This window comes from Sus scrofa, chromosome 8 (assembly GCF_000003025.6).
Source record: "Sus scrofa isolate TJ Tabasco breed Duroc chromosome 8, Sscrofa11.1, whole genome shotgun sequence".
NCBI classification, from domain to species: domain Eukaryota; kingdom Metazoa; phylum Chordata; class Mammalia; order Artiodactyla; family Suidae; genus Sus; species Sus scrofa.
The window spans coordinates 116,397,520-116,418,719 of NC_010450.4; the positions used below are offsets into that span (position 1 = coordinate 116,397,520).

Genomic DNA, 21,200 nt, shown 5'->3' on the forward strand with positions numbered 1-21,200 from the left:
GCCACAGCAACTCGGGATCCGAGCCATGTCTGCGACCTACACCACAGCTCATGGCAATGCCGGATCTTTAACCCACTGAGAAAGGCCAGGGATCAAACCTGAAACTTCATGGTTCCTAGTTGGCTTTGTTAACCACTGCGCCATGACGGGAACTCCAGTTTTATCCATGTTGTTACAAATAGCCGGATTTCCTTCTTTCTCATGGCTGAATAATATTCATTGCATGTAAATACCACATCTACTTCGTCCATTCACCCACTGACGGACACTTAGGTTGTTTCCGTATCTTGGCTGTTGTGAGGAATGCTACAGTGAACACAGGAGTGCAGACATCTTTGAGAGACCCTGATCTCAATCCCTTTTGGATACACACCCAAAAGTGGATTGCTGGGTCCTATGGTAGTTCTATTTTTAATTTTCTGAGGAACCTCTATACTGTTTTCCATAGTGGCTGCACCAATTTACATCCCTGCCCAAGCACACAGGCTCCCCCTCTCGCCACACCCTTACCAGCACTGTTCTCTTGTCTTTTGGATGGCAGCCATTTTAACAGGTGTGCAGTGCTATCACCTTGTGGTTTTGCCTTGCATTTCCTTGATGATCCTTCATGTCAACCACCTTTGGATGTACCTGTTGGCCCTCTGTGTGTCTTCTTTGGAAAACTGTTTATTCAGCATGTCTGCCTAGTTTTCATTTGGATGGTTTTTTTGGTTTGTTTTTGTTACTCAGTTTTTGGTGTTGGGTTGTGTAAGTTCTTTATATACAGCAGTCTTCCTTCTTTGTTGTTTCATTTTCTCTGGTTTCGGTTACCTGCAGTCAGCCGAAAATATTAGATTGAAAGTTCCAGAAATAATTCATAAATTTTAAAGTGTGTACCATTCTGAGTAGCGTGATGAAATCTCATGCAGACTTGCTCCGACTTGCCTTTGATGTTGTCATAGTTCAGTGAACCAGGATCACAGAAAGCAGATGATTTGCCCTCTGATGTGTTGTCGGAAGGCCAGTAGTAGCCCAAGGGTAGGTCATAATGCCTATGTCGTTCATCTCACTTCATCACACCATGTAGGCATTGTATCTTCTCAAATCATTATGAAAAAGGTGAGTACAGCACAATATATCTTCAGAGAGAGAGACCACATTTGCATAACTTTTATTACAGTCTATTGTTATAATTCCATATTATTATTATTAGTTATTGTTACTCTTTTATTGTGCCTAATTTTTAAATTCAGTTTTGTCATAGAGGAGTTCCCTTTGTGGCTCAGTGGTAATGAACCCCACTAGCATCCATGAGGATGCAGTTTTACCATGAGCTGGGGTGTATGTTGCAAACACAGCTGGGATCTTGTAGTTGCCGGCAGCTACAGCTCCGATTTAACCCCTGGCCTGGGAACTTCCATATGTAGCAAGTGCGGCCCTAAAAAGCAAAAAACAAACAAGCAAAAAACCTGAAACAGAATTATCACAGATATGTCTGTATAGGATAAAAACACATGCAGTGTTTGGTACCATCCACAGTGTCAGGCATCCACAGGAGGTCTTGGAACATGTCCTCCACAGACAAGCAGGGACTACTGTATTTTGGATATTAAGTGTTTATCAGTTATATGATCTGCAAGTATTTTCTCCCATTCCATAGGTTGTCTTTTCATTATATTGACTGCTTCTTTTGCTGTGAAGAAGCTTTCTAGTTTGATGCAGTCACACTTAGTTTATGCTTGTTTTTGTTGCTTATGCTTCTGCTGCCTTGTCCAGGAAATCACTACAAAGACCAATGTCAGAGAGCTGTCCTCCTATGTTTTCTTCAAGTATAATGTTTTCATGGCTTAACTCTAAGCCTTAAATTCATTTGAGCTAATTTTTTCTGGATGGTCTAAGATAGAGGTCCAATTTCATTCTTTTGCACATGGTTATCCAGTTTTCCCAACAATGTTTGTTGAGGAAACTATCTTTTCCACATTGAGTATTCTTGGCTCCCTTGTCAAATGTTTGCCTTATATGTGGGGGGTTCATTTCTAGGCTCTTGATCCTGTTCCATTGGGCCTGTGTATATATTTCTGTTATATCACACCGTTTTGTTTTCTTTAGTTTTGTAGTGTAGTTTCTAATTGGGACTTGTGCCATCTCTGGCTTTGTTCTTCTTTATCATGATTGCTTTGGCTATTTGGAGTCTTCTTCGTGATTCCAGATACATTGTAAGATTGTTTTTTATATTTCCGTGAAAAATGCCATTGAAATTTTGATACAGATTTACATTGATGGCTTTGGGTAATATGGGCATATTAATAATATTAATTCTTCTGATCCACAAACATGAGATACCTTTCCAATTGTTTGTGCCTTAATTGTTTTATTATTATCTTGTAGTTTTCATTGTACATTTTTCACCTCATTAAGTTTATTCCTAATTATTTTATTGTTTTTGATGCTATTGTGAAATTGTTGTTTCTTTTTCAGATATTTTGTTAGTGTATAGAAACACAACTATTTATTGTGTTGTGTTATTGATTTTTTCCGTTTTTTTTTTTTTTTTGTCCTGTAACTTTACTGAATTTGTTGATCCATTCTAATAGTTTTTTAGTGAAGTCTTTAGGATTTTCTATATATAACATCATATTATCTATACACGAAGATAATTTACCTTTTAAAAAATTGAGCTATTCTTGGCATATTGCATTATGTTAGTTTTAGGTATACAACATAGTGATTCTATATACATGTATATTGCAAAATGGTCACCACAATAAATCCAGTTAATATCCATCATCGCAGTTAGAAATTTTTTTATTCTTGTAATGAGGACTTCTAAATCCTTCTAAGATCAACTCTCTTAGAAACTTTCAAATATACAGTACTATTTTATTAACTATAGTCCCCATGCTGTGCACTGTATCCCCAGGAGTTAGTTATTTTATGACTGGACATTTGTACCTTTTGAGTACCTTCTCCACGTCACCCACCCCACCCCTGCTTCTGGCAATCACCAATCTGTTCTTTGCATCTATGAGTTCATTTTTGTTTGTGTTTTTTAAATTCCACATACAAATGAGATTTAATGGATATTTATCTTAACCCTGTCCTAACTTACTTCACTTAGCATAGTGCCCTCAAGGTCCATCCACGTTGTTTCAAATGGCAGGATTTCCTTTTTTATGGATGGATGAGGTTCCATTGTATGTACACATGAATGTATGTATATACACTTCACATTTTCTTTCTTTATCCGTCTATGGATACTTAGTTGTTTCCATGTCTGAGCTATTACAAATAATGCTGTGGTGAACTCAGGGTGCAGATATCTTTAAGTTAGTGTTTTTATTTCCTTCAGGTAACTACCCAGAAGTAGAACTGATAGATCATATGGTAGTTGTATTTTTAACTTTTGGAGGAAATTCCATAATGCTTTTCATAGTGGCTATACAAATTTACATTCATACAAAGAGTATGCAAGTTTTCCTTTCCTCCACATCCTTGCCAGTACTTTTATTTATTTTTGATAATAGCCATTCTAATAGGTATGAAATGATATCACATCGTGATTTTGATTTTCATTTCCCCAATGATTAGTGATACTGAATATCTTGTCATATACCTGTACGTTGTCTATTTAGATCCTCAGGCCACATTTTTTTTTCTTTTTTTTTTTTTTTACTGCACCTGCGGCATGTAAAAGGGATCAAAACTGTGCCACAGCAGTGGCCCATGCTGCTGAAATGACAATACCAAATCCTTAACCCATTGCACCGCAAGAGAACTTCCCTCTTCCCACTTTTTAAATCATACTGTTTTTTGCCATCAAGTTATATGAGTTACTAATATTACTTGGATATTAACTTTTATCAGATATGATTGACAGATATTTTCTCCAGTTTCATAGGTTTCCTTTTGTTTTGTTAATGGGTTCCCTTGCTGCGCAGGAATTTTTTTTGGTTGATCTACTGCCACTTGCTGATCTTTGCATTTGCTGGTATAAAATCTGAACAAAAAAAATCATTGCCAAGACTGACATCAAGGAGTTTACCACTTATGTTTTCTTTTAAGAGTTTTATGTTTCAGGGTCTTACATTCAAACCTTTAATCTGTTTTTAGTTAATTTCTGTATATAGTATAAGACTATAGTTCAGATTCTTTCCTTTGCACATGGATATCCAGCTTTCTCAATATTGTTTATTGAAGATATTGTCCTTTCCTCATTGTATATTCTTGGCTCCTTTGTCATAAATTAATTGACCATATATGCATGGGTTTATTTCTAGGCTCTCTTTTTTTTTTTCCATTAATCTATGTGTCTAGTTTTTTTTTTTTTGCCAGTACCATCCTGGTTTGCTTACTATAGCTTTTTAAGATAGTATGAAATCAGAAATTTTGATGCCTCCAGTTTTTTCTTTTTTCTTTTTTTTTTTCCCCACTGTACATCAAGGGGATCAAGTTATCCTTACATGTATACATTACAATTACATTTTTTTTCCCCACCATTTGTTTTGTTGCAACATGAGTATCTAGACAAAGTTCTCAATGCTACTCAGCAGGATCTCCTTGTAAATCTATTCTAAGTTGTGTCTGATAAGCCCAAGCTCCTGATCCCTCCCACTCCGTCCCTCTCCCATCAGGCAGCCACAAGTCTCTTCTCCAAGTCCATGATTTTCTTTTCTGAGATGTTCATTTGTGCTGGATATTAGATTCCAGTTATAAGTGATATCATATGGTATTTGTCTTTGTCTTTCTGGCTCATTTCACTCAGTATGAGATTCTCTAGTTCCATCCATGTTGCTGCAAATGGCATTATGTCATTCTTTTTATGGCTGAGTAGTATTCCATTGTGTATATATACCACATCTTCTTAATCCAATCATCTGGTGATGGACATTTGGGTTGTTTCCATGTCCTGGCTATTGTGAATAGTGCTGCAATGAACATGCAGATGCATGTGTCTCTTTTAAGTAGAGTTTTGTCTGGATATATGCCCAAGAGTGGGATTGTGGGGTCATATGGAAGTTCTTTGTATAGATTTCTAAGGTATCTCCAGACTGTTCTCCATAGTGGCTGTACCAGTTTACATTCCCACCAGCAGTGCAGGAGGGTTCCCTTTTCTCCACAGCCCCTCCAGCACTTGTTATTTGTGGATTTATTAATGATGGCCATTCTGACTGGTGTGAGGTGGTATCTCATGGTAGTTTTGATTTGCATTTCTCTTATAATCAGTGATGTTGAGCATTTTTTCATGTGTTTGCTGGCCATCTGCATATCTTCTTTGGAGAAATGTCTATTCAGGTCTTTGCCCATTTTTCCATTGATTGATTGGTTTTTTTGCTGTTGGGTTGTATAAGTTGTTTATATGTTCTAGAGATTAAGCCCTTGTTGGTTGCATCATTTGAAACTATTTTCTCCCATTCTGTAAGTTGTCTTTTTGTTTTCTTTTTGGTTTCCTTTGCTGTGCAAAAGCTTTTCACAGCAAAAGGATTAGGTCCCATGGGTTTATTTTTGCTCTAATTTCTATTGCTTTGGGAGACTGACCTGAGAAAATATTCATAATGTTGATGTCAGAGAGTGTTTTGCCTATGTTTTCTTCTAGGAGTTTGGTGGTGTCCTGTCATATATTTAAGTCTTTCAGCCATTTGGAGTTTATTTTTGTGCATGGTGTGAGGGTGTGTTCTAGTTTCATTGCTTTGCATGCAGCTGTCCAGGTTTCCCAGCAATGCTTGCTGAATAGACTTTCTTTTTCCCATTTTATGTTCTTGCCTCCCTTGTCAAAGATTAATTGACCATAGGTGTCAGGGTTTATTTCCGGGTTCTCTATTCTGTTCCATTGGTCTGTCTGTCTGTTTTGATACCAGTACCACACTGTTTTCATGACTGTGGCTTTGTAGTATTTCTTGAAGTCTGGGAGAGTTACGCCTCCTGCTTGGTTTTTGTTTCTCAGGATTGCTTTGGCGATTCTGGGTCTTTTGTTCCATATAAATGTTTGGATTGTTTGTTGTAGTTCTGTGAAAAATGTCATGGGTAATTTGATAGGGATTGCATTGAATCTATAGATTGCTTTGGGTAGTATGTGATGCCTCCAGTTTTACTCTTCTTTCTCAAGAGTGCTTTGGCTAGTCATGCTATTTTGTGTTTCCATGCTAATTTTAGGATTATTTGTTCTATGTCTATGAAAATTTCTGTTGGAATTTTGATGGGAATTGCATTGAATCTGTAGCTTGCTTTAAGTAACATGAACATTTTAACACTATTCTTCTAACAATCCATGAGTCAAAAAATATCTTTTCATTTATTTGTGTCTTCTTCAATTTCTTTCTTTTCTTTTTAGTGTACTAGTCTTTTACCTCCTTGGTTAAATTTATTCCTAGGTATTTTGTTATTTTGAGGCACATGTAAATGGGATGGTTTTCTTGTTTTTTCTTTCCAATAGTTTAGTATTTAGTAATGCAGCTTTTTTTTCTATATTGACTGTAGTATCCTTCAACTTTACTGAATTCCTTTATGCTAACATTATTTGGGGGCATCATTAGGATTTTCTACATATGATATATTGTCAACTGCAAATGGTGACTCACTTCTTTCCAATTTCAATGCCTTTTTATTCTTTTTCTTGCCTAATTGCTCTGACTTGGACTTCCAATACTATGTTGAAAAAGTGGTGAGTCTATGTCTTGTTCCTGATAGAAGAAAAGCTTTCATCTTTTCATCATTGAGTATGGGTGGGTTTGTCCTATATTGCCTTTATTATGTTAAGGTACAATCCCTCTAAAGCCATCTTGTTGAGAGTTTTTATCAGAATGTATGTTGCCTTTCTGACATCTGTTGAGATGATCATATGGTTTTTATCCTTAATTTTGTTAATGTGATATATCACATTCATTGATTTTTCAGATATTGAACCACCTTTGCATCACTGGAATAAATCCACTAATCATTGTGTATTATTATTTTAGTTTATTGTTGAATTTGGTTTGTTAATATTTTACTTATAATTTTTGTATCTATGTACATCAGGGACATTGGCCAGTAACATTATTTTCTTGTAGTGTCCTTGTCTTGGTATCAAGGTGATGCTTGCCTTATAAAATAAATTTGGAACTGTCTTGTCTACATCAATTTTTGAGAAGTGTTTAGGTAGGAACTGTCTTGTCTACATCAATTTTTGAGAAGTGTTAGGATTGTGTGGTTTTCATTTTTACTTTTAAAAATTTTATTGAAGTTATTTGACTTAAAATATTAGTTTCAAGTGTAAAACATAGTAATTCAATATTCATGAGAAAGTTATAAATTATTTACTATATCTCTGTGATATACATTACACGCTTGTAACATTTATTTTATACCTGGTATTTTGTACCTCTTAATCCTTTTCACCTAATTTGCCCCTCCCTCACCCCTAATTTGCCCCTCCCTCACCCCTCTCTCCTCTAGTAACCACTACTTTGTTCTCTGTGAATCTGTTTCTCTTTCATTATAATGTTTGTTTTGTTTTTTTCAGATTCTACATGTAGATTAAAACATACAGTATTTTTCTCTGTCCTTTTCACTAAGCATTATACCCTCCAGGTCCATCCATGTTTTCACAAATGGCAAAATTTCATTCTTTTTTATGTCTGAGTATCATTTCATTGTATTTATCTGTACATATAAAAAAGATGTAACTGTCTTCTTTATCCATTCACATATTAATGGGCATTTAGTTGCTTCTATAGTTTGGCTGTTGTAAATAATGTTACAATGAACTTAGGAGTGTTTGTATCTTTTTGAATTGCTGTTTTTGTTTTCTTCAGATAAATATCCAGGAGTGGAATTGCTAGATCTATGGGAGTTTTATTTTTAATTTTTTGAGGAACATCCATACTATTTTTCATAATGGCTGCACCATGTCACATTCCTACCAACAGTGAACAAGGGTTCCTTTTTCTCCACATCCATGCCAACACTTGTTATTTGTCTTTTTGATAGACATTATGACAGGTTGAGGCAATATCTCATTGGTTTTAATTCGCATTTCCTTGATGATTAATGATAGCGAACATCTTTTCATGTGCCCATTGGCTATCTGTATGTCTTCTTTGGGATAAATGCCTATTTAAGTCCTCTGCCCATTTTTCAATTGGGTTGTTTTTATTTTTTATATTATTTTTTATGGGTTCTTTATATATTTTGGATACTAACCACTAACAAACATGTGTTTTGCAGCTATATTCTCCCAAGATATGGGGGAGAGTAGGTTGACTTTTCATTTTGTTGATGATTTCCTTTGCTTTGCAAAAGTTTTCAAGTTTGATTAGGTTCCAATTGCTTATTTTTGCTTTCATTTCTCTCACCTGAGGAAATAGATCCAAAGAATATTGCTAAGACCAATGTCAAAGAGCTTACAGCTTGTTTTCTTGAAGGAATTTTATGATTTCAAGTCCTACGTTTAGGTCTTTAATCCATTTTGAGTTTATTTTTGTATATGATGTGAGAAAAAGTTTTAGTTTCATTCTTTTACATGTGGTTGTCTTTTCTTCCCAGAACTGCTTACTGAAGACACTGTCTTTTCCACACTGTATATTTTTGCCTCCTTTGTCATAGATTCACCAACCAAAAAAGTGTGGGTTCATTTCTGGGCTATCTTTTAAGTTCCATTGATATATATGTTTATTTTTGTGCCAGTATCATATTGTTTCGATTACTATAGCTTTGTAGTGAATCCTAAAGTCAGGAAGTATGATTTACCCAGGTTTGTTCTTTTTTCTCAAGATTGCTTTGGCTATTTGGAATCTTTTGTGTTTCCATACAAATCTTAGGATTATTTTTTATATATAGTTCTATGAAAAATATCATGGATATTTGATGGGAATTGGATTAAATTTGTAGATTATCTTGGGTAGTATGAACATTTTAACAACATTAATTCTTCCAGACCACAAACATAGGTTATATTTCCACTTATTTGTGAGGTCTTCAAATTCATCTGTCTTAAAGTTTTCAGAGTATAGCTCTTTCACCTCCTTGGTTAAATTTATTCCTAGATATTTTATTCTTTTTGCTTTTATTATAAATGGGATTGTGTTCTTGATTTCTCTTTATAATAGTTCATTATTAGTGTGTATAATGCAACAGATTTCTTTAAATTAACTTGTATCTTCCAACTTAACTGAATTCACTTATTGGTTCTAATGGTTTTTTTGGTGGACTCTTCAGTGTTTTCTATATGTCATATCGCATCATCTGTAAATAGGCACAGTTTATTTGGTAGAATTTGCCAGTGAAGCAGTCTGGTTCTCAAGTTTTGTTTATTGGGTGGTTGGATTACTGATTCAGTCTCCTTACTCATTATTGGTCTGTTCATATTTTCTGGTTTTTTTTTTATGATTCAGTCTTTCTAGGATTTTTTCCATTTCTATGAATTTATCCATTTCTTCTAGGTTATTCAGTTTTTGGCATATACTTGTTTGTTGTCTCTCATGATACTTTGCATTTCTGGGGTATCACTTGTAATATGTCATCTTTAATTTCTGATTTTGGGTCCTCATCCTCTTTCAGTTTTTCTAAGTTTGTCTAACTAGAAGTTAGAAAAACATGAATTTTGTTCATCTTTAAAAAAACAACTCTTTATTTCAATGTCTTTTCTTTTTTTTTTGGTCTCTAATTTATTTCTGATCTGATCTTTGTTACTGCCTTAGTTCTGCTTTGACTTTAATTTGTTCTTTTTTCTAGTCCCTTGAGGTATAAAATTAAGTTGATCTTTCCTTTTTCTTAATATACACATTACTATATACATATATAAATTTTCTTCTTAGAACTGCTCTTGCAGCATCCCATAGTTTTTGACATTTTACTTCCCCATTTTTTTTCTTTTTAAAATATTTAATTTCCCTTACTTTTTTTATCTATCGAGTTTTCCTGCTTAATCTTTAGATTTTGGGGAATTTTCCAGCTTTTCTCTTGTTGCTGATTTCTAATTTCATGTGATTGTGTTTGGAAAAGATACTTGTTATGACCTCAGTCGTCTTATATTTGCTGACTTGTTTTGTCACCTATCATGTGATCTATTCTTAAGAAAGTTCCATTTGAGCTTGAGAAGAATCTGTGTTCTTTTATTGTTAGATCAATATTCTGTATTTTGTCTAAAGTTTGGTTCAAGTCTAACATTTCCTTTTTTTCCTATCTTGATAATGTCCTCACTGTTGAAAATTGAGCATTGAAGTCCCCTACTATTAGTTAATGTCTCTTTCTCCCTTCAGATGTGTTAGATTTTGCTTAATATATTTAAGGTGCTCCGATGTTGAATGCATGCATAGTCATGATTGTTTTATCTTAATAAACTGAAACTCTTATCATCATAATGTCCATTTTTTTCTCTTGTTATTGTTATTGGCTTAACTCTACTTTTTCCTGATAAAAATATAGCTACCCTTACTCTCTTTTGGTTTCCACTTGTGTGGTGAGTCTTTTGTACATAGCATATAGTTGGGTCTTTTTTTTTTTTTTTTTTTATCCATATAGCCACTCTATGCTTTTTCACTGAAGAATTTAATCCATTAATATTTAGAGTAATTATTGATAGGTAAAGTTTGAAGTTCCACTTTTATTTATTTATTTTTTTTGCTGCCTTTATTTTTAAGTTGATGATTTTCTGTAGTGGAATGCTTTAATTCCCTTCTCTTTTATCTTGTGTATCTTATTGCAGATTTTATATTTCCCATGGAGTTTACATAAAACAGCCTGTATATCCAGCAGTCTAAACTATACTGATAACAATATAACTTTGATTGCATACAAAACCTGTATTTTTACTTCCCACTTTTATGTTTCTGATGTCATCATTTACCATCTTTTTTTTTTTTTTCTTCATTGTGTATCCATTAGCAAATTGTTGAAGCTAGAGCTACTTTAATGCTTTTGTGCTTTATCCTTTATTCTGGAGTTAAGTAGTTAACACATCACCATAGTATAGTATTAAAGGGTTCTGAATTTGACTGTATGCTAACCTTTTACCAGTGTGTGGTATATTTTTATGTTTTCATTTTACAAGTTAGCATTCTTTTGTTTCAACTCAACGCATTTCAGCATTTCTTGTAAGGCTGCTTTAATGGTAATCAATTCCTTCAGCTCTTGCTTATTAGGGAAACTCTTTATTTCACCTAATTCTGAAAAACAACTTTGGTTGTTAAATGAATATTGGTTGGCAGTTTTTTCCTTTTAGCACTTTGCCTATATCATCCCATGCTCTCCTAGCCTGTAAGGTCTCTTCTGAGATATCAGCTGATAACCTTATGGAAGTTTCTGTGTATGAGAGAATTTTTTTTCTCTTGCTCTTTAAAATTTCTTTTGTCTTTAGTTTTAGCCAGTTTAATTACTATGTGTCTTGGAGAAAAATGTTTGGATTAAAATTTTGAGATGACATTAACATCATGAGCTTGGATCTGTCTTTGCCTTTTAAAATCTATTCTTAACATGGAGTTATCCTTTAAAACATGGATCAGGTCATGTTCTTCCTCTGCTGAGAGCCCTCTAATATCATCCTCTGAGGGTAAAGGCCAAAGGATATTGGCCCTATGATGTGGCACTCTACAATATGACCTTATCCCCACAACTCTTTTCACAGCTTATTGTGCTCCAGCCATAGCCTTCCTGTGTTTGCTAGCACACTTTAGGGCCCTTCTCTTGCTGTTCTCTTGGCTTGATATACTCTTTCTCAAATATTGACATGGTTTGTATCTTCACTGCCTTCAAATATTACCTTATCAGTAGAACTTCCTTGACCAACTGATTTTTAAAAAATTTTCCATCCCTCCCAGGAGCCAGTGCTCCCTTTCCCTTATCCTTCCTTAACTTTTGTCCCTTGTACTAGGTAGATAGTTGTCTGTCTTTCTCAACTAGAATATACACTCTAGAAGGATAGGGGCTTATTGGTTTTGCTCATTACTCTATACCTAACACCTAGAAATGCACTTGACATCATTTTAAAGAGTGGGTGTTTAGAACTATTTCTTAATGATGGATGAATGAAGAAATGATTATATAAAACGAGGTTTTGGGAAAGGTGAGCTCAAGGTCTTATTCAAATCTGCTTATCCAAAATTTTGCACAGTTAGGAAGTACTTCCTTTTTCTCACTAATGACTTGAAAATGCATAAAATTAAACCACTTGATAGGAGATTACAGCCTCAGCTCAACTAGTTAATAGAATCAGAATAGCTGGCTTTTTAATGTTTTTTAGTTCTTTTGGTGTGCTTTAAATTAACTCATTTATTCCTCACAACAACCTTGTGACATAGGCATTATTATTTTCATTCCTCAGATACAGAAATTGAGGAAATGAGAAAACAAATTAGCAGAGTCCAAGGTTGCATAGCTAATAATGCAGAGCTAGGACTTGAACCCAGAGCCATAATTCTTTTTTTTTTTTTTTTTTGTCTTTTTGTTGTTGTTGTTGTTGTTGCTATTTCTTGGGCCGCTCCTGCGGCATATGGAGGTTCCCAGGCTAGGGGTTGAATCGGAGCTGTAGCCACCCGGCCTACGCCAGAGCCACAGCAACGTGGGATCCGAGCCGCGTCTGCAACCTACACCACAGCTCACGGCAACGCCGGATCGTTAACCCACTGAGCAAGGCAGAGCCATAATTCTTTATCGTAAGTCATCTCCTAGAGTATATAAAAATGAAAATTTTAAAAATCAATAATACTTAATATTTAAAACATAACTCTCTTCCATTTTAGTATACTGCTTTAAAAATATTTTATTCATATACACAAATTAGAAATATGGATATCATAAACATTAACATAGACAAAAACAATAATAAGTATACCTGTTAGTGGGTGATATTGTAAGTAAGTAAAGGAAATAAAATTTCCTCAATCACTGATTTTCTTCCTTCGGTTAATTTTTTTTCCTCTGATTGTAACTCAAATTGTTGAAGCTTTTTATTGGTTTTTGATGTGTATTTGATATGTTAGAAACTGTGACATCACTCCAACTATTGGAGTGTGCACACAATCCCTGGGGGGATTCTTAACTCATCTGAAAATCAGTTCAAGGCCTAATGAGATGACAGGCCAGAGGGTCATTTCCTTGTTTTGTCACTGTCTTCTCTAGCTTTGAGGTCCTAGTACTGCTTCATGAGCAAGACCTCTGATGCTGTTAGGTAAACCTGTTCAGTCAGGTGAGGTGTCCTGCTGCGGGGAGAACTGAGGAGGCTGAGAGTCGGCTGGGTGAGCAATGAGGTGTGGTGGGCAGAACGAACCTCCTAGCATGGAAGAAAGTGGAGGGAGAGAGGAAAACCTCTGTGAGAACAACTCTTGATTCTAGTTTGTGCTGAAAGGTTTTCATTCCTTTTTAATCCTCACCACATTCCTGTGAGGAATGCACTGTTTTACCGAATTTTGCAGACGAAGCTTAATAAAAGTGCAAAGCTGCATCCAAGGTCAGGTGCTTTCTGTTACACTTGATGCTCATGTTCCTTAAAGCCCAATCAAAGGCTACCCGAGAGAGAGGGGTTGGGGCATCACAGGGCATCTCAAGTTTCAAGGAACGCTACCCAGGTTTCTGAGAGTCTTCTGTGCAAGGAATCAAAGCAACTGCTCAGTGAATATGCTGAGAAATCCCTAATTCAGTGAATTTAAATGATCTGAATTCATTCTTGTGGGGGGTGGGGAAGTAGAGTGTTTTTATGTAACTACTCTTTTACTCAACACCTAAGGAAAAAAAATCTCATTTCAGTTTGAATTAAGAATTGATTAGAGAGTAAAATGTCAATTTGAGTCGGGAAATTCCCTTTGAAACGGCATAAAAGGAAGCCCCCCAAAGAAAGCATATTCGTCCAGTGTGTATGCAAGAAAAGAGGGGCTCCTTTCAAGAGGGAATGTTGGACCAGATGAACAAAGATGTTGTGAGAAATTGCCTGGTAAGAGAGAGAAATGCAGGCAGGTGGCCTCAAAAATATGGGAACAAAAGTATCTTTGTCCTTCGAAACTGAAGGGTGCTGGTAAAACTGAAATAATCTATAATTGCAGTTAATTCTCGTCTAGGCATCTTTTGTGAACGTTTTCTCACCACTCTTAACAACTAGAGAGTGTGTTTCTCAGGGGAGGGAGAGGGAGGCGGAGAAAAAGGGCCCCCAGCCCTTACTGAAAAGCCGAGGGGCTGAAGTTAGCAAGTATTTTTACATGGCCAGAATCTCCCCCTGTATTGATTTGGAAAAGAAAAGATGCTCCCCCAGCCTTCCTTTTTTTGCTGGACACTCACCTCCAGATGGCCTTTAAGCCAACAAAACCCATTAAAAATGCGCCTGAGGAGTAGGTGCCTGAATGAATAAGGTCTTTGCTACTGAGTCTTGTTCTCACACAGATGCTGGAGGACAGAGTGGGAGAATCAGGCAGCAACGTGAAGTGAGAATTACCCAAAGCAGGAGGGTTTTTGTGATAGACCGAGTGACGAGACCAAGGAAAGGAGCAAGCGGCACGGGGTGACAGGGCAGTTGTGAGCATGGTGTCTGCATGAAAAGGTTCCTTCTTGGCAAGTCTTTCCAGAGGTGGCAAGGGGCCAGTGATGCTACCTCATCTGTCACTGCCAACTGTATCCCCGATTCGTTGGCGTCTACCTGTGGGTTCAGGAGCAGCAGGGCTGTCTGCATCACTAGCCTCTGCCAGTGGGGTCAGGATGGGCCCTGGCAGGATAAGCTCACAGAATCATAAATTCCCTTGCTCTGAGGAGTGGAGAATAGCAACTGTGAAAAGTGGGAGGTTTCTAAGTTTCAGCCGGAGGGTGGATTGTGAAATGAGGGTTCACAACATCCCCAGAGGGTTGCAATAAATTAAAAAAAAAAGCCGCATTGTGGGCTCTGCTTTTTAACAGTGATGTTGTTTCTCCTCTTACCATCCTGGCTTTGAGGACAGTGGGAGAGGAATCACCCAGGCATTGAGTTCAAAGGTCATGACATGGCAGTCATTTCCTGGGCTCAGGAGTGACTCTTGGGGCCCAGGCTGAAGAGAGAGAAGACTATGGGAAAGGGAATTCCCTTACTTCACGCCTAATGTAAATGACTTCTCTACCAAGGTGGGAAGGGGTGGGGGTGAAGGTAGGAAGATTCGACAGAGCTAGAACTAGAGACTGCATTGAATACCTGTGTTTCTCGGAGGTGTCTCAGCAGGAGAGCACTGGGGCTGTGTGAGCGGTGAGTCGCATGACAGGGGAGGGTCGAGATGAGGCCGGTCTAGCATCTAGCTCCCTGAAGCCATGTGGGATGGACGAGGACATGCACATCTGTGTAGCGCCTCCCCAGCCACCTCTCCCGACTCCTTTTGCCTAACACTGCCAGCCTTTCTGATAGGCAGGAAGAGGAACATTCCTGAAGAAGAGCAGACACGAAGAGGAAGATGAGAATCTTAGAACAGGGCTGGCCTCAGACCTAAGCAATATGAACCCCACCCTGGTGACCCCGTGTCACTGACAGCCCTCAAACTACACGCCAGGAGGAACGGTCAGCCTGAGGGGGGCAGAAGGGCTGTTACTCCCTTGCTGACTTACACTGGCTACGTGTGCAAAGTGAAGAGGCTAAAAAGTAAGCGGGAGAAAAAGCTGAATTAACTATTCAACCAGAGAAATATTTTGGCCTTAATTATTTGGTGGTTACCTTAGATACTTTTTAGATGGTAATTCTTAATAGTAGACTGTATCTTTAAAAAGCAATTTCTTTTCACCTCACAGAGGTGGCAGTAAGTCAGTCAGTCAGTCAACAGAAATTTCAGCCAGACAATACTTAGAGTGCATTAAATAAATATAAATTTTATTAAAAACACTCACATAGCATTATCAGGAATGATATAATAATAAACGCTTTCAATAACCTGCATTCATAACATTACAATACTTACAGTATTTATAACCATCCTCAGATTTTTATAGACAAACCAAACACCTCATGAAAAGGAAATGAAACTAAGTTTTTAAAAAAAGCGTAGAAAAATGCACAGAGTTCATTATCTTAGTGTCAAACTGCAAAAGGTTCCTACACAAGTTAACCACTAGCTTTAGAAGTGAACTGTACACCACTGTGCGTCAATCAAGATGAAAAATTCATTCAAGTAAAGTTGACACCACTCAGAAGCATTTTCAAGTATGGCTATATAGTCAACCTGATATTCCTATATAAGCAAACTGGAGATCTGCTTTCCATCCATCCTAACTGAGGCAGGTTTGATATTTACAATTATAGATCTGATATTTACAATATGCCACTCAATTTCCTCTCCTCCTCCCCACCCAACCTCGCCTCAAACCCCCAAACTATACTTCCTGCTCTTGTTGGCCAGCAGTTTGACAAATGGCAGTGGATGATACCGAAACCAAACATGCATTCACATAGGAATGGCTGACTCAAAACCAACAAATGTGCATATAGTTACCGATTATCTGGGGTTAGATATATGGTAGATGCAAAACATGAAAATCATGTGGTTTGACATATACAAATGTTTTTTGAAATGTTCGTAAATTGGTCACAGCCAAAAACTAGAGAAATTTTTTTCTTTAAGACAAAAGCCGTGTTACAAAGATTTGACCAATAAAACTCAAAGGTCTCCTTTGATTAAGAATTTATTTGAAGAGTTCCCACTGTGGCGCAATGGGATTGGCGGCATCTTGGGAGTGCTGGGACACAGGTTTGGTCCCCAGCCCAGCACAGTGGGTTAAGGATGAGGCTTTGCTGAACCTGCGGCTTAGGTTGCAACCGTGGCTTAGATCTGATCCCTGGCCTGGCAACTCCATATGCTGCAGGGCGGCCAAAAAAGGAAAAAAAAAAAAAAAAAAAAAAAAAGTATTTGAAATGCAATAAAAAATATACTTAGACCAAGATGTAATTGTATAGTCCACTGCACATTTACCCCTAAGTGTTCTGCCTGTGTAGGGATGACCTCATGGATTGCTACCTGAATGGATTACTGGATCAAAACATCTTCATTTTAGAGAGTTAAAGACTCTAGCCAACAGCCACTTGCCAAACTCCTGCCTTACAATTTTCCCTTTATCAACTCAGTGCATTCTATTTTCATGTATTTTTTTTCTGCTTGAAACAGTCAAAAGATTCTCTAAACTTTTAAAATGCTTTTCTTTACAATAAAAAGAGCCAACACATTTACAAAATTAGTTTTAGTTACATCAGGACATATACAAGTAAAATAGGAGGGATTCAAAATAAAAGGGTTAAATCCCTGAAAAAGAATATATTTATTAATCTACAACAATTTTACATAAACACAGGTGACATGTTGGCATATGGAGAACATGAGCTGAAATATCCCTGAATTTTTAGAACAAAAAGGTTGAAGTTCAAGTTATACTTGCTAAGAAATCAAGTATTGAAAAAAGGTACGCTTTTTTCTTTTTTAATAAAAAAAAGACTTGGAAAAAAATGATGGTACACAATGCTATAAGTTTTCACTCTCAGTTCAATATCCTATTGCCAAACTAGTGTTGAGGTATATGACAAGTAGGAACATCACTCAAACCTTTAATGAATTCTTAGCTCACATTATGATATATCTGTAGCAGGCTGAGTAGCACCATCATGATGTGAATTCTGCTTCAAATCCATATATATATATATATATGTATATATTTAATTTCTTTTTACAGTACTAAAATACTAAAGCATTGCGTTATAAAAGTTTTGTTTACAATTTAATTTACTTACTATACATCTCTTTCACTTCTTTATACAAATTAATGATTTAAAACCACCACAGCAAACCAGCTGCCTGTTTTTTTTTTTTTCCTTTTTAATTAACAGATTCACATGGAACTAACCCTGTTTATTCATCTTATGCAGGCATCAGTCTGCTCAATCTCTCTGGTAAAGAGGACACTTAAGCTAAGAAATGACAACATCACAATGTACAATTATCAACACAAAGGCAGACTGCCATTCAGTTCACTGAAGAGCTACAGATCCATAAAATAGCATTGGCTTAAGTGAACTAGCTTCGTTGAGTCCATAGCATGCGGTTAATTATTACCTGCAGTTAATCGAAAATTCTTGAACTTCTATATATTTGAGCAATGAACTTGTCATACCATTTTGTATAAAACTGTCTTACAGGATAGCATGTGAGATGAGCACCAGAAAACATGTATTTTGTGGACTAATGTATTCCCTTGACTCCAGTAAGCCCCATTTTGGATTTAACTGGCTGTATTAAAAATGGACACATTGCTCATCAGCAGATGCATGGCTAAAAGCAAAAATATTTTAAAAGCTTTCCTTGTTTTCTTAAAAAAATCAACTTTGCATTCTAAAATGAAAGTAAACTTTTTTTAAATGTCTCAGTACCTTAGCATTGTTCAAGTTGTCAAAGCTTAGGTAGACAAAGTGCTTCTAAAACACCATTTAAAATATTTATAGATATACATGTTTGTGCACATATACATATGTGTGTGTATATATGTACATATATACTTTTATTGTCCTACGAGGACTTCACTGGATGAGCAAAATCCAGAGGCCTTTAAAATGTCCACGTTTTGAAAACTAAGCTTGTGTAAGAATAGGTACTTGTGATTAAAAACTTGAATGAAAATGTACCCCCATTATTCAAGGGCATTGGAGGACACTGATAGGATCTTGATGATATAAAGGCATTAAATTTTTGACTGTTAAAGACACCATTTTCTTAGCACCATTTCTTAGAACATCCAAACAAATTCAGTGTTTTGCTGTCTATTCATTTATGTTTTCTGTAGCTATTTTGATAAATAAAAGTTAATATTAAGATTAAAAACTGCACTTTAAAAAGCCATAATTCCAGTATTTCAGTACATTGTGTATTCAGCACCAGATGGTATTTTAAGATTCCTGCCCCTGTAATACTACAGTACTTGTCTGATTTGTGTTCCATGACTATGCAAACTTGGTATTATTAAGAGTGGTCACAGATGTGTAGAGTTGTAAGGGGGGAAAAATCACATTTACACATCATTTCATCCAATAATAGAACCAGTGTTTAAAAAATGTAAATTGTGGAACACTTTCTTCTCCACCTTCCCTTTGCATAGAATGCTTTGGTCTTTTGCCCAGATCTCATCTGTGACCACCTAGGAGTCAGTGGAAATTAAGTGCTATGGTAAGATGACCTCTTTTTTTGCTGGTGAGCTGAGGTTCATCTCACCACATCTGTCAAGAATACTGTGTCCTTTCCCCACTGCCCACGTCATGAGAAAGACACGACCATGGGCAGGTTGGTTGTGGTCTTTTCAAATGAGGTAACCAACGCCAGGGGCAACATCATACGTATCTGTTGTAAGGCCCGGTGACCCGAGTGAAGGCATATGGAGATGTAGTTACTGTGGAGTCTGTGGTCACGGACATGGTCCTTTCAGCAAGGGACCTGATGAAGCGCAGGTAAGTGGGCTCTGAAGGTTCATGCGGCTCAGTGGGCTCCCGTTTCACTTTTTTGCCGTGGGTCTTCTGAGGCACATAGTCTGGGCCATATTTTTCACACTCTTCCTCTTTCTCACGGGCTTTTTCGGCCATTTTGGCTTCCCAGAGTGCCAAGCCGTGTTTTGGCTCATTCATGCTCTTGTGCTGGTAAAAGACAAGGGAGATCCTGGTGGGGTGGTTCCTGTTGGGATTCTTCAAAGGGGTTGTGGCATGAAGCTCGCGCTTTGCACACTCGATGAGAATTGACCCATGAGTTGGAGCCACAGCCACTCCCCCGATGTCAGGATCCAGAAAGCTCTGCTCACTGTCAGACCAGACCTCGTCGTTGTCTTCGGCAGCAGACAGCTGCTTTTCCTGACTGCCAGCATCGTGTAATTTGTGTAAGCCTTCTTGGACAGAAGCAGTTCTGTCATGGTTAAGACCTGGAAGCATCTTGGAAAACCCATTCGTTGTATGGGAAAGCATGTCATTCTCCTTGTTCTGGAGGTGAAGCGCATGAAGAGAGCTGTTGAACATGCTTGGAGCTGCACTGTAGTTATGGATTAAATGAGAAGACGGGTGATGGTCACCATTTTTATAGTCTATGTTTGGGTTGCTCAAATTGGGCGGTAATCTGGAGGCGGCTCCCATAAAATGGCCATCCATCTCATGAGCGGAATAAGGAGGAAATGCTCCTACATGGTGTACGTTTGGTCTAACAGTACAACTGCTAAAGGCATCTCCTTGCACATTTTGGTTTCCATAACCTAAGTATTTAGAAGTAAAACTCTGGCTATTTCTGAACCTGGGCTGGTAAAGTGTATGGATGGGTGGTAGATTTAGCTTAGAGAGAGGGCCTTGGTTTGGATACCTATACAGATCCATAGGCTGAGACTGGGGAGAATAGGAGCCTAGATACTGGGAGCAGTTGTCCATTGATATGTTTCCATTGCATTGATATGATGGATATTGGTTATTCTGATTCAGAAGCCCAGAGTAGGGGCTCATGGGATTTGAAGAATTCAAATATGAACCTGCAGCTTGGGATGAGGTGGCATAGAGGTTCACAGGGTTGGCACCTCCATAAATATCTGAAGTGTGTGAAGAGCTTGGATAAGGGCTAACTGGATTGGGCCGTTTCATGTATAGGTTGGTAGATCCAGAAGAAGAGTAAGAGCTGACAGACTCTGACTGAGGGTTACTAGTTACGTGGTGATGCGGCTGCTGCTGCTGGGGTTGCTGCAACTGTGGAGGCTGCTTCTGTGGCTGTTGAAGTTGCTTCTGTATTTGGGGCTGGGGTGGCTGGGGCAGCTGGGGCGGCTGGGGTGGCTGGGGCGGCTGGGGCTGCTGGGGCTGCTGCATGACTGGTCCTGAAAGTCGCAAAAGTTCTGTGGACAGGATAAGTGAGAACAGGGACAAATATTACTTTATAAAGGCTAGTGAAGATGCTTACATGTCTGTGAGATCCACCACCAGGACTATGCAATGCCCATCAAACAAGGACAAGAGCAAAGTCAGAGCTCTGATCACTGTCTGGCATAATTTTTTTGTGTCTAAAACATTAGAAATAAAATGGCAGACCCTATAACAGTACAATCTGGTAAGTGGTGAGAAATGTCATAAAACATCCAAAAGCCATTCCATCGAGAGCATCATGTTCTCGGGCGCTTCTGTGCTTTTGACTTTTCAACCCTCCCACACTCTCTACCTGAAGGGCCCTCTTCCCTCCTTCCCATTTCACTCTCCTTCCTTGACACAGTCATCCCTTCCCCAAGGAAGCCTTCTATGAACTCAACTTCTAGTGCTTTTGTAA

The 21,200-nt window shown here is 37.5% G+C and overlaps 1 protein-coding gene across 3 annotated transcripts in view; it reads right to left on the reverse strand.

Moving 5' to 3' along the window:
• The window catches only part of TET2 (tet methylcytosine dioxygenase 2), a 133,724-nt gene continuing 128,257 nt past the window's right edge, over positions 15,734–21,200 (reverse strand). For all 3 annotated transcript variants that reach the window (XR_002346846.1, XM_013978993.2, XM_003129278.6), the window contains one exon: positions 15,734–20,775. Coding sequence is in view for 2 of the 3 variants with exons in the window: in XM_013978993.2 (XP_013834447.1) it covers positions 19,253–20,775 (1,523 nt within the window). In the remaining variant the exon portion in view is untranslated. The remainder of the gene's footprint in view (positions 20,776–21,200) is intronic.